The sequence below is a fragment of the Pseudopodoces humilis genome, chromosome 23 (assembly GCF_049639895.1).
Source record: "Pseudopodoces humilis isolate 2021_Gansu_Grassland_sample_001 chromosome 23, ASM4963989v1, whole genome shotgun sequence".
NCBI lineage: Eukaryota > Metazoa > Chordata > Aves > Passeriformes > Paridae > Pseudopodoces > Pseudopodoces humilis.
In genome coordinates, this window is record NC_142222.1 from 1,946,962 (window position 1) to 1,960,643 (window position 13,682).

At 39.7% G+C, this 13,682-nt stretch overlaps 1 protein-coding gene across 4 annotated transcripts in view; it reads right to left on the reverse strand.

Annotated features, from left to right (window-relative positions):
- USP32 (ubiquitin specific peptidase 32) overlaps window positions 1–13,682 on the reverse strand; it is a 62,156-nt gene that overhangs the window by 32,886 nt on the left and 15,588 nt on the right. For all 4 annotated transcript variants that reach the window (XM_014254982.2, XM_005525914.3, XM_014254981.2 and 1 more), the window contains exons 2-5: window positions 9,675–9,802; window positions 5,951–6,056; window positions 5,313–5,431; window positions 2,248–2,407 (exon numbers count right to left, since the gene is read on the reverse strand). In XM_014254982.2, coding sequence (XP_014110457.1) covers window positions 2,248–2,407; window positions 5,313–5,431; window positions 5,951–6,056; window positions 9,675–9,802 — 513 coding nt within the window. The remainder of the gene's footprint in view (window positions 1–2,247; window positions 2,408–5,312; window positions 5,432–5,950; window positions 6,057–9,674; window positions 9,803–13,682) is intronic.

A 13,682-nucleotide genomic window follows, 5' to 3' on the forward strand; every position in this document is an offset into this window, starting at 1 on the left:
CATTCTACAGACATGAGAAAATCCAAACTACTGCTACTGGTCACTCCTCAGGTGTAAGACAAATTCATACACCTGAAACTGTATTTTAGGAACATAGGCTAGATGATTTGGCAGCTTTCAAATAAAATTATTCATATTTCTGTTTAAAGTGAAATGGAACAAAATTTGATTAAAAGCAGCAAGTGTGTGCAACTTCCTGTAACTTTAAAATTTCATTTCTAATTATGTGTTGAGAAATGTAATTAAAGTCATCTGCACACCAAAACAAATGTTACTTACAAATGAAAAATTAGTATTCCTTTGTTTCCCTGATAGCCTGGCTCATTAAGCAAATTTAAATGGAGTCACTGATGCTTTGCAGTGAAATGGGGGCTGTTTCTAAATCAAAGGGAATAAGTTTCCCTGTTTTTATCAGTGCCATTTTTTATGGCTCTGACATATTGTCCAAGAAGTTGGATGGGAAGCAGAGCTGTGAGGTAAGGCTGGGGAGGGGTCTGAGGCTATGCCAAGACACCCAGCAGGGCTGAGAAATTCCTGATTGCACCAGGAGTGGCACAGATTTCACTTGCATTTCACAACAGAAGAAAGTGGCAACAAAGGCTTTCTCTCTTTCTCTGTATTATGGTGTTTGCCTCAGTTTACCAAACATTATCTCAATTCCTGCTCCTCCCAAAGGCAAGCATTCTTCCAGGAAAAATATTAAGAACAAGCCTTCAACAGCTCTCAGTGTTTTACACATTCAGCTGTATTTAAAATACTTCTGTACTGAATTTCTTACTCTTTGGAGTGACCTGATTAGGCTGAAATTACTTCCAAGTGCTAGTTTTTAATCTGTTGGATGAGGTGCCTACACTGTTGTAAATCACAAGGGAATTCAGTAAAATTTAATTTTATCTAGAGGTCCAAACGTAATTGTCACATGAATCTTCCAATTCTGTGGACAATCACATCACCTACATGTATTTCTGGAATTCACTGAGAAGCTCAATCCCAGCTCTGACTGGTATGGTACCAATGGTACCAATGATGGTACCATTGACAGGGATATCAAAACTAGAAGTGAGAAAACAATAAATATGAAATAAAATCTATTAAAACAGTAGCTTTTAAATTTAAATGGTTTTTTTATAATTCCAAACCTCAGTTTCAGTATAAATAAACTTTCTGTGAAAAGCCCAGTAAAAAACTGTTCTGGAAGTCTCAGTTTTGAAGTATAAAAAAGAGCAGATCTCAGTTTGATACAGGTCAAGGTCTTTCCCAGAGCTGAACTCCAAAACACTCAGAGGGTTGGGGTATTTTTCACATTCCTCTTTCTCTACCTTGTCTGTGAGACCTCAGAATGTATTCAGTGGTTTTCTGTAACCTCAATGTCTCCTGCAGCCTTTCACGTAATGCAAATAAATTACCTGTTCATAAACCCCTGACTTCATTATGCATTCTCATTTCAGATGGTCAGAAAAGAGTTTGAATGCCCACATTTAAAACCAAGAAGATAAAAAGGCCATGTTGCTTTAGTCAAGTAACTCACCCTTTTGAGGATTAAATGCCACACTGTCACCAGTGAGGAAAATCCACGAGAGCACATAAAACACAACCAGACTGCTCAAATCCCTACACCTCCACAACCAACTCCCTTCTCCCAGGGATCCTCAGGGATGGAATGGATGCTTGCATTACACTGCTACATCAAGTGTCATTTATTAGCCTTTTGTTTTTAGATTTAATTTAAAATCCAGCTGTTCCTTCTTTTACGTTAACATAGACATAAGGAAGCACTTCTCTGGAGGCAATTCCTGAGGATGTTTCTCTTTAGTTAATTCTACCACATGCCAGGAATATTATTTATTTTACTGGAGAAGCAAACTAAGAGGTAACACTTATTTTTGAAACAAATATTATTTTCTCAACTCTCTCAGTAGTTTTGCAACCCACTATAAAGACCAAAAATAAACTCAGTATTACCAGCCAGACACTTCAGAAGATATTTTTTTTTTAGCTTGCTCGGTAGCAAACTTCTACAGAAGTGTTGTAGCCTCAGCATTATTATCTCTTAAAAATAACAACCCAGTGTCCTTGTACACAACATTTTACATCACAGCACAGAAAGCAGAGAACAAATGAGCTCAGAGGAATTTCTCTCACTGAACCGAACGTGGCGGAGCAGGGAGATTCAACAAACAACGATTCTGCCTGAGAGCTCTGGCAGGTTTTTTCAAGGTGTGCAGGACAAGAAACACCTTTACTCACAGTGTGTGACTCCAGCCAGGGTCTGGTAGAAGGTTGGGGTGTCACTGTCATCAGTGAGGGTCACATACACCCCTCCTGAGAGCAGCCACCGCGAGAAGGTGAAAGCGTCTTTGTTGTGCAGCAGCCAAACCCTGAACTTCTCATAGTTCACTTTCTCACCCTGCAAGAAAAAACAGAAAATGGGAGCTGTTTTTCTCACTGCCAGTAAACAGGAACCATCCAGCTGTATGAACAAAAAATTGGGACAATCTCCTAGAAAAATAAGTGCTAATGTAATTTTTCTGCTTGGAGCCATGCCTGGTTTTCCCTTTCCTTTTGAAACGGCAATGGGAGGGAAATTAACTTTCAGTTCTCTCTGCATTTCAGCCACCTACTCAATGTGGCCTTTGGAAACTCATTTACCCTGAACCTCAGGTGAAAGGGATGAAAAGAAAAATGGTTACTTGCAATTCAAAACAGCAGAGGTTATTTTGATTAATTTAAATGTATTATTATAGATACCGGCTCTGCTGCACCAAAAAACAGGTGCTATAAAATCGTAAACATTCTGTTCTACCTGTGCAGGTATACAAACAACACAGAAAAATCAGGTTTGGGAATAACTAATGCTGTGATTAATTACTGCAGGAACATGTGGAGACGCTTTTGCCTCTACTGACCAAAACCTACACATAAATGTGAACATGACATTGCCAGGATCGCCTCACTCCATGTCTCCTGGAGCTTCCTGTTCAGGAATACATAAAAACTAAACATTCACAGAATTTCAGTGCTGTTTAAACCATTTATTTGAATTCTTGCCAAGCTGTGGCCATGAAATCATAGGGATCAGCAGACTAATTTCTACAGGACCTAAAAAACTACCTCAAATAAAAGCAAACCCATTATCAGTAGACAAACTCATTATATGGAGATTCTCATCTCCAGGGGAAATAAACAGGGGTCTGCAAAGTGGAAGAGGTTTCAAGTCATTGATTATTTAAACTCCCCTCATATCACAGACCATTAAACTTCATTGAATTACATCTCTACAGAATCCAACAATTTGCATTTGGCCATGGACTATCTGCAACTGCCAAGTGCAGAAAATTGAAAATTCACTATATTCCCTTTGCCAGGCTGCTCCAATGGTTCATCACCAGCACTGCTGAAACATTTGCTTCCTATTCCCATTGCAGGGGATTGTTTCAGTTCCAGATATTCATTCTTCTTATGCCTCTTTCTCTAGACTAAAGAGTTTTATATTTTCATCCAACAAATCCCAGAATGGTTTGGGCTGGAAGGGACCTTAAAGCCCATCCAGTGCCACCCCTGCCATGGCAGGGACACCTTCCACTGTCCCAGGCTGCTCCAAGCCCTGTCCAGCCTGGCCTTGGGCACTGACAGGGATCCAGGGACAGCCACAGCTGCTCTGGGCACCCTGTGCCAGGGCCTGCCCGCCCTCACTTTGATTTCTTTTTCTTTCACTTCTCCAATACTTTGGATCAAGAGAAAAGAACTTTTTCTCACCCTTGTTCCACCCTTTCCCTCTACTTTTTGTGCTGCTCTTTATAAAGGCAGAAAGACCTGAATCATTAAAACTCCAATTTTCCCTGGAAGGACAATGAAGAGGGACAGAAAAAATTTGCACAGGAGGAAGAAAGCATCTGAAGCAAGCAACGATTACAGCTGAACTATGACGGAACTTGAGCAATGCAGTTATCACTGAATTTTTTTCCCTGTATTTCAGAAACAAAAGGGAAACTAAGATATATTCTAAAGCTTCTACTTCCAGCTGAGTACATGCAATAATTCTGATGAACAGAAGTACCTATAAACATCATCCTTGAAATCAAACCCATCCTCCATAAGGCAGACAGGAAGGCCCACAGCAGGAACATTAAACTTTCTCACTCTCCAGCAATGACTGAGGATGATTAAGAGCCCAGTAAATCCTGCTGAGTGGGTTATTACACTATTTTCATTTTAAAAGAAAAATCAATATGCAGCATTTTCTTGAACAGGAAAATGCTCTGAAGCTCAGATTGATACTCATCTTCCTGCAAGGCTTCATAAAGTATTTCTGGATTTCTTGGACAGCATGCAATTAACTTGTAGGGTGCAATTCATCACACCACACTGATGGGAAATTATAAATAGGAAATGGCACCATGGGTCAGCTCCAAAGCTGGACTGCAGTGGACTCAGGATTTATGATGCCAGCCAGGACTCAGGAATGCAATCACTGCCTCCAAAGCCAACAGGACACAAGGACCAGATCAGAGTCTGGTTCAGATAATGCCCACAACCAGACTTATCTCCAACACAGAACAATAAAATCTAAAGTAATTAAGTAACCTGATAGCCACAAATAAAGCCTCCAGACAATCTGGTCAATCCTTTTGCCAGAGGAGGGTACAGTGATGTCTCATTTTGCTGGTCGTAGTCCTCTGATAACAAACCAAGCAAAAAACCCTGAAAATTCATCAGGATCCCTGGAGTCAAAGAATCATCTATGAATATAGCAAAGCACCAATGTCCTGGTTTAGAGAAGGACTTCAGCAAAGCTCCATAAAGATTACATCTCTCAAACAACCTAAAGCATAATTAAATGTTGTAGCTCCTGGCAGGAATAATGGTACAAAAGCAATAATATAAAACTATTATTTTGAAGTAACCACTGCTGTCAGGCATTTTTAAATCCAGGGAGCAGATTTTCTTTCTTCTCAGCTCTGTGTTCTAGATTTCTTCCCTGATTGCAATAAAATGTTCACACTAATGACTAAGTTCCCACCAGCAGTATTAGTATTTAAATTTACCTGCTGACATGATTACCGTTGGGAAATGATCTCTTTCCAAGCAGCCCAGTGAATACAGGACCACAGAGAATGCCTGCATTTATACACCAAACACTGTTCCCATCGATAGAAATGACATGCAATACCACAACACAAAAAACCATGAGCTTTTACCCCGTTTAAACAAGGTCAGTTTGTTCCCATAAGTGCATGAGTATGAAAAAAAAGCTACTTAATGTAATCTTGACTTTTTGGCAAATGCAACAGGAGAAAAGGTGCGTGACATACCTCAGAGAAGCATTTCTTGAGTGACTCTGGGACTTTCCCATCAACCACATGCAGCATCTTCTCCATCTCTTCACGGACAACATAACTCCCAGATTCATTAGAGAAGAGGCTGAAAATATCTGAGGAAATAGAAAGATGTGTAAACATCTATGGCAGTGACATTTTTTCAAATTTAAAGTTTATAACTGGCTGAGAATGTCAGTGGCTGTGCAACAACTAAAAGATTAAAAATTTGGGTTGATCCAAGTTCAATATAGGTCCACAAGGTTTAAGTCAAGATCTTTTTCTTTTACCATTGTAATCAAAAGGAAAACGAGTATTATCAAGTCAGATTAACAGAGAAGACAAAACAACAGTACTCAGTGGGCAGATGCTTTTTTTTGGACAAATATCAATGCCATCCTCCTTCCTCTGCCCACATACAGAGACCATCAGGCTTTCTGTAGGATCCCAACACTGACATTTGTGATGACTTGGCAAATATTTCATTTTGATGAATATAGAAAACAAAGATGCATTTTGTTTCAAAAAAGACAGCTAAAAATGCTTTAAAAAGTTCTGTCTTCACTGTGAAACAGTCACATTTTACACTCACAATCTGCTGTCTCATTGTTACTGCTTTAAGTTACATCACTTACATTTTGTTTTCTCCTCCTCTCTGCCTCTTGTGAGTAGAACTAATCCAACTATCAAGTTATTGAAGTGCAGCCCTTTGGATATTCCTCCAAATGAACAGTAGATAACCTAGAAGAATAAAATAGAGAAGTCAACCAAAAATAGAGAAGTTAACCAGAACCAGGGCAAAGAGATGTCAGAAGTAAAACCAGCAGCTTATACTGAGGCTCCATCTTACATGGGTTTTAGGCTCCTCACCTCACATTCAGCTCAACACACTTGAATTATTAATTGTGTTACCTTTCTGTAGCTCTTTTGGTACCTATAAGCAGCCTTTACTTGGTGAAACACAGGTACAAGTCATGAACAGCAATATATAAACTCCAGGTTAGAACCCTCCAGTGAAGACACTTCTCACTTGCTTGTGGGGTTATTTCCCCAAATTTCTTTATTAGGGCTGAAATCTCCTCCAAGCTGGGTTCTGATAATCCCAAAGGAATCAAGGGGATGCAGCAGGCAAGACCAGGCTGGCAGCAGAGAGGGGAACACCAGAGCCCCGTGAGTCACTGCACCATCACGGGGTGGTTTCAACTACAAGTCAAAATTAAGCCAGGACTGGGAGTGCCCAAACAAAACCAGTCCTGGGCCTGGCGAGGTTAAACCTGGCCAAGCCACACAGTGCTGTGGTGGCAGGATGAGGGAACACCTAACACAGAGTGGCTACACCAGATTTCCTGCTGCTCCTGCAGCCTGGCTGCACACACCTCAACAGTGCTGTGTGACCTGCAGAAATCCTCTCCTTGTCTGTCTGTCTGTCTGTCCATCCATCCACCCATCCCTCCATCCACCCACCCACCCATCCCTCCATCCAAAATCTGTCTGCAGGCATGGGAATGTCAATCAATGTACAGCAAGATCTAAATCTCCACAAAACATCCTGAACCTCACCTCCATCCCACTCTGAGACACAGCATTACCCAAATACTTTCATTTCCTCAGGGGGATCAGATCAGCCTCTTCTGTTACTAAACTTTAATCCATTTACAAATGCTTGAAGGGCTGAATTATTAAAACTGAATTTGTGCTTTATTTGGACACAACAATTGTAGAGACTTTGAGGCAGAGATTTGAATTCCACACTTTTTATGTCTAATCCTTCTGTCTTCACCAGATGCCTTCAAGGCTACGCTGCCCATGTGAGCAATTTACCTTCATATTACACTGGAATTGTTACTTTTTTTAAATATGCAGCTCAACTATCCACTCACTTCTGCTGAACTTTGTACATCTCAGCTGCAAGACCAGATGAGCACCAAATATTACACTTATACATTATTTCAACACAACACAAGGATTGCTCATGAGATAAACAGAGGAAAGGAACTCTATGGATAATGTCCAATGTATCAGTATTTAATATATGTAATTACAACCACGGGCAGCTGGCATTGCTTGGAGTTTAGCTGCTTAATCACTCCTTGGGAAGAGTTTATAAAGACTGAAGAGTAATGTGACAATTTCTAAGGAAGGAACTCCACATTTTTTCACATTGGTGTGGCATTTGGAAAACTTCTAATAACATGCACCATCAAAATGTGATGCAATTTTGTGTTTTCCAAAATGATTTAATGCTGTTGCAGCTTTACTTAAAACAGCCACACCCAGGCAGAATCACAGCAATTTGCATTTCAGAATGTAAAATTTACTATCATTATAGTAAATATAATAGTACTTCTAAAAAATAAAATTTAAGCCTGACACATTCTGTTTCATGGGCAACTGAAGAGTATAACAAGATTTAAAAATCAAAGCTGTGCTCATGCTTCCCACCACCTGAGCAGCTTTCCTGCAGTTTACAGACATCTCTACATTTCCTTTTATTAATATCTTCAAATCCATTCTCCCAGGAGATCCTCCCAGAACATTACTGTCCTGAAACATTTAAAAAATGTGCAAGACAATCACCCAAACTTTTGGAGCAAAGTTCCACTGGTTTCAGTTCTCTGCTTTATGTGTAATTTAAAACTCCTGTGTTTTTAATTGAAAAAATTCCTGAAGGTCTCTTGCTCCTCAGATATGAAAAGTCATTATTCACAACATGCAGAGTACACAGCCCAGCAACCTGAGGCTCCAAATGATCTGTTTTAGCGACTGAAAGGCTGAAAATTCAGAGTTTTCAGCTGCCTAATGACTTTGCCTGCCTCTGCCCATCCTGAAGCCAGGAATTACAAAGCATCCCTTGACTCAAATCCCAATTTTGGCCCAATTTACAATTTTCAAGCTCTCAGATTTGATACTGCACTGCCTGAGTATGAATGCTACAAGTACATCATAATTTGTACTCAAATTTTGAGATGAGTTCTGATGAGAAGCCATCAAAAACCAATTAGGAGTCTTCCATTAATTTTATTTCACCACCTGGAAACCAAGAACTGCTCTATAACCGTCATGAGTGTTAAAAGAGATAATCATCACCAAAATTTTGTCTTTAAGGACAGATTTTTTTAAAAAATAAAATAAAAACCAGCCAGCAGACATTTGAAACCCCAAAATCTCTATTTGTGACTAAATCAGTAATTTAATCCTTAATACTATCCTTAAAATAACAGAGATATAAAAGTACAAGTTAACACAGAACATAAAATTATCAGTATTTTATGCTATTTCAAACCAATCATACATTGTCAAAGATACACTTTTTGTTTAATCATCAGGGTTACCAACGCTCAAAGCATCCAGAAAACACCCAAAAATTCATACTGAAGACAGAATTTAAGCTCTGGGCAAATCAGATCCCTCCTTTTCCACTGCAAATTTTCCTGCTAAGCCATAAACACCCACACGAAAAGCCAACTGTTTACAGAGGTAAAGTAGTATCATCCTCTTTGCCAACACTTAGGAGAAACGGGGGGAAAAAAAAAAGAATGAGGAAAGATTTAGCTCAGGAAAAGGAACTCTGCCAGAGTGTAAAACCTTCAGCAATGCAACACTTCAGCACTCACATTATCTAAATAAAACTGGGAGACTTGCACCCTGCCTCTGAGGTCAACAGCTCTGAGGATGCCAAAAATAGAAGCTGTGACTAGAAATGACATGGAGCAAGAGATCATTTGAAAGGTCTGCCTCATCTTTGTCTCACTACCAATAATATTTTGATATCTCTCTCAAGAAAGGGGTAACTCTATAAAAGAAAAGAACTTTGTAAACATGCAAATGTGTGGGATGGTATTACTATTTTTTTTAGACGTATACATATGGATATATGTTTATATCCATGTAGTAAATTTTGATTCTGGGTATTTTTCAGCTCATTTATACATTGATTATGAACAAATTTATTTTTAAGAGCTTATAAAGATTCATCTTTAGAAAACAAAGTAACAGCCAATGGAATCTCAAAGAAACCAACAGCAAGTGCATCTCTGGAGTAAATAAAATCTGTTATTATGGTCTTGTTACAAATTCCCAATCTTATAACTGCCCTAATTTACATGTGGATATTTGGGTTTACTTCAAAGTCAGGTATGAATAGGGTTGGGAGTAGCTCTGAGCCCAGCACATCCCTGACCAGCCACCATCCAAGTCTGGAAAACCATTTTCAGGCAGAGAATGTGCATTGTGATGTTGCATTAAAAAATGGGAAGCAATTCAATCAACCCCATAAACATTTGTGTGAGCACAGCAGCATCCAGCTGCCCCTGATCCACTGCTTTTGGCTTCCCAGGAAAACAGCAATTCACAGCTCACCTCGGCAACTTTGGGAGGGACCCCATCACCCAGAACTTCCCTGATGAAGCACTGCTGAGTCATGTAATAGGAGAGGCCACAAGTTCTCTTGAAAGCATCTTTGAGCCTCTTCAGTTCTATGTCTGTAACTGAGAACAGAGGAAAGAAAAAACACATATGGTCAATAAAGACATTACAGACAGGTAATAGCTTAAGGAATCTCAAAATCCTCCACTCCTTAGGTTTACCTTTACAATAAGAAGACACAAAGAAATTAAATGCATGATTTCCCCTAAAGAGTGGGAAAACGTGACTGGGGAAAATGAGATCTAATCATCTCATCTTGCTTGAAAAGAGAGAAGGGAAGCAGACCCGTGGTTACCATCAATGTGAACAACAGCTCACTGCCTAAGTTTTCTAACTACAATAGTGGATTGTAATTTGTTCTAAATTCAGCACCATTCTTGTCACACAAAGGAAAATAAGGCTGCTTTATGATCAATTTTGCATTGCATGTAAGCCAGGGAAATTATCTGCAACTAACAATGGTGATTATTATTAAGAGCAGCTCCAACAGCATCTTTCAAGCTGTTTCATCTATGAATCAGTCTGCTTTTCTGTACTAAAACAAATAAAATACTTTATCACCACTACAACTTCATGAGACAGTGCAGTGAGGTTTGACTTAATAGGAATAAAATGTTGGACTGCATGTAATTCTTCACCCAAGATTCCCTTGCACAGGCAAAATCTGCTTGCCAGCTACACCTGTTCAAACTTGTTCACAACTGCAAAGGTGGAAAATGTGATGACATTCCACTCATCCTGGCCTGGGAGCTCCCTGGAAAGCAGTGCTGCCTTCAGATTTTACAAGCACAGAGCAACTTTCTAAGAAAGTGTTTAAGAAGGGAAGGATCTCGTGGAACAAAACAAGCCCTCTGTCCAAAGCCAAGCTGCAGGGAATGGCACAGGATCCCCTGGAAGTTCCTGAGTGGTGCAGAAAAAGCAATTTACCATGCAGAAGCCCAGGGAAATGATGCTGCACACAGGAGCTGGGTCACTGTATTTATAGCAAGGCATTTTCCTTACCCTGCTATCACAAGCCAGACAGAAACAACACTGCCATGGCCAAAGGCTTGTTGAGCTTTTTGTCAGCCAAAATAAAACAGAGCACTTGAGGGCTTAATCCAGCACTCAGTAAAAGTCTACTTTTCAGTTAATTCATTCATCAAAAGCAAAAATCAATCCTTAAAAGTAAATCACATTAAAACATTCCTCCCTAATTTTAATCCAAGTCAACACTGAAACAGATGTTAGCTCCACTGAACAATTGTGTAAAAACAGAAATTGGGTTATGTTTCTTCGCCAATTTTATTAGAGAGTCTGGGTACTTCTAACGATAAAGAAAAAAACCCCAAAAACAAAGTATCTAAGAGATAAACCTCAAGTGTGACCCACACACACCAAAGCTATCAATTAGCACAGTGGTGATTATCATTAGCACATATCTTGTTTTACTAAAACGAGCCTGCTTTAATTACATGGCAGAAGAATGTTGGTCTCACACTGTTACCTGGCTTACAAGGTGTTTAAATTCCATTATTCCACATTAACATCTACCCAGAGTCACTGTGTGCCTTTACAGGTGATGCTTTAATGAACACTCCAACAAGGAGGAAATGAAGAGAAGTGCTTCACCTCCTATCACCTTTAAGCACAACAAATCTTCAGCCAGCAGGGACAACTCCCCACATTTAATGAGTGCTGGGACTGCTCAGGGATCATGGAAAGGGGAAGCTACTGGCTTTGTAATTTTGGCAAAGCAAAGCAAACAACTTGGATCCTAGACTAAACCAAACAACAGTTCTGGGATGAAAATATTCTCATTTATTGCAGTTTTTATATACCTGCACATACACACATATCTTTAACAAAAATAAATTCTGTGCTCTGGTTTCTTCTCCCTCTCTGTTAATTTTTTGATCTCCCCACCATTTAATCCAATCTGGTTTGAGGTTTTTTGGCAGAAGTTTCTGTACAAACACAGCATTTGCTAAGCTGATGCTTACAGAAGCCCTGACTGCCCAGAGTGCACTCCAGGCAGTGCTCAGGAGTAGGAAAAACCAATATATAAAGGTATCTCCCATAACCCATGGGAGTGGAGACTGGAGTGCCAGCCAAGGTGAAGAGAAGGTTGGGAACAAGAATTGTCAAGCAATACTCCCAAGATCTTAAAAAAGCCCCTGCACTATCAGTGTATTTAACAGGAGTGATAAGTTGATACTGCCAGCCCATGTTACGTTTCAAAATGCAAGTTATTATTGCCAGAGCCCACTCAGTATTATTGTTTGCATGCATAAACTACGAAAAAGGTCATGGAATAACAGAAAAGGTAATTACTTCCATCCCTTCCCCAGGAGCCATTAAAATGACTGATGCTGGCCATTTAAAATCATCTGCAAAGCTTTGTCAAGATAAGTTCATTATACATTTAGATCCATGCACATGAAAGTACAACTGAAATGAGCAGAGTATAAATCAAAGATATTATCAATGTTTACTACAAGTCTGGAAGGCAAAATATTTGAATACAAAATCCCAACACCAAAGCACCAATTATTCAACAGAGATAGAACATGATGGCGTGTTGAGAGGAAATAAAACTAAGTCTTCAATTATTAAAGGAACATTTCTAGAAGCAATACATCTATTTCTATAATAATATTAGAAATTAGAACGCTCTCATCCCCAGAAGCTGCCTTTTTTCTCTCAATTCCACAAGCCCAACACACAGGAAGCATCACAGAACACAGAGGGGTTTTTCACCCTGCCTTTAGACAGCAGTGTAGTTGACAAACCTGTTTCCTACTGACTGAAATCCTTTCATTAGGAATATTCACTTTTTCCAAAGGCACAGATTCCCCAAACACTTCCAGGAGCCAGTTGTCTACAAACACTTCTGAGAAGAGCTGCTGTCATTAGACACAGGAGACAGACACTACAGGAAGGGGTGCACCCTTGTTGTATTCACAGCCTGACAGGGAAAACAGCCACTGACAACTTCCCAGGATGAGTTCGTGGTAGTGAACACAGCAAAAACCATCTTCACATCCCACCTGCCAATAACAGGTGGCACAACCTCAATATTATTGCAGGGAAAGCAACTCAATTGGAGCTGCTCATTTAAATCCTTTTCACCCCCAGACCACACAAGTGGCCTTTTGACTGTGAGGTTGATTCAAGGTAACAAAACCAAGTTTCAATAATTAGATATTATGTGATAATTCTTAAAAATCTATCTGCCCACTTCCAAAAGCCACCAGTGAAACCAAGTCCCAGGCTGTCACTGTGTGTACATTAACTTTGCTAACACAAAGCTCCTGTGCCACCTCAGCTGGAGGGTTTCCAGTAAAGCTGCAGACAGTTTTACAGGAGATTAGTGCTGCATCCAACTCTCCAGGGAATATTCCAGCTCCAGTTTGTTTAATAAAGTTTAAATGAAACCACGCAACCTCAGCTAAAAATGTCACCCGGCTTAAAGTAATTGTAACAAACCTTCAGCTCACCAACTGCAGAGGGTATTTTTAGTTTCCTAGTGTTACTTAAAACTTCAGGCTGTTTATATGGACGTACTATTCCACGTTTTTTGTTTTAATTCCCATCTATCCAGGTAATGGAATGTGTAGTGCCTTCCAAAACTGGCCCGTGCTGGAAACCACCTGGTTCTGCTCTGCTTTCACGTATTTGTCACCAAGCCATCCTGGAGTTTTCATTTTGGACTAAAACTGTATCTGAAACTCAGATTATGCAAGTCCAACTCTAGACTTAAAGCTTGTTTTGTCACCCCTATAAAAGTGTTCAAACTGAACTGCAGGAAATCAACCCTTCCAGTGGAGCTTTGCAAGTTCTGCTGCCACATTCTCCATTCATTTTAGAATCTCTGTTCACTGGAGATATTTTTTTTTTCTTTCCACATCCTGTAGGATCCTGTAATCCCACCCCCACCTTCTGGGAAGGTTCTAAAATACC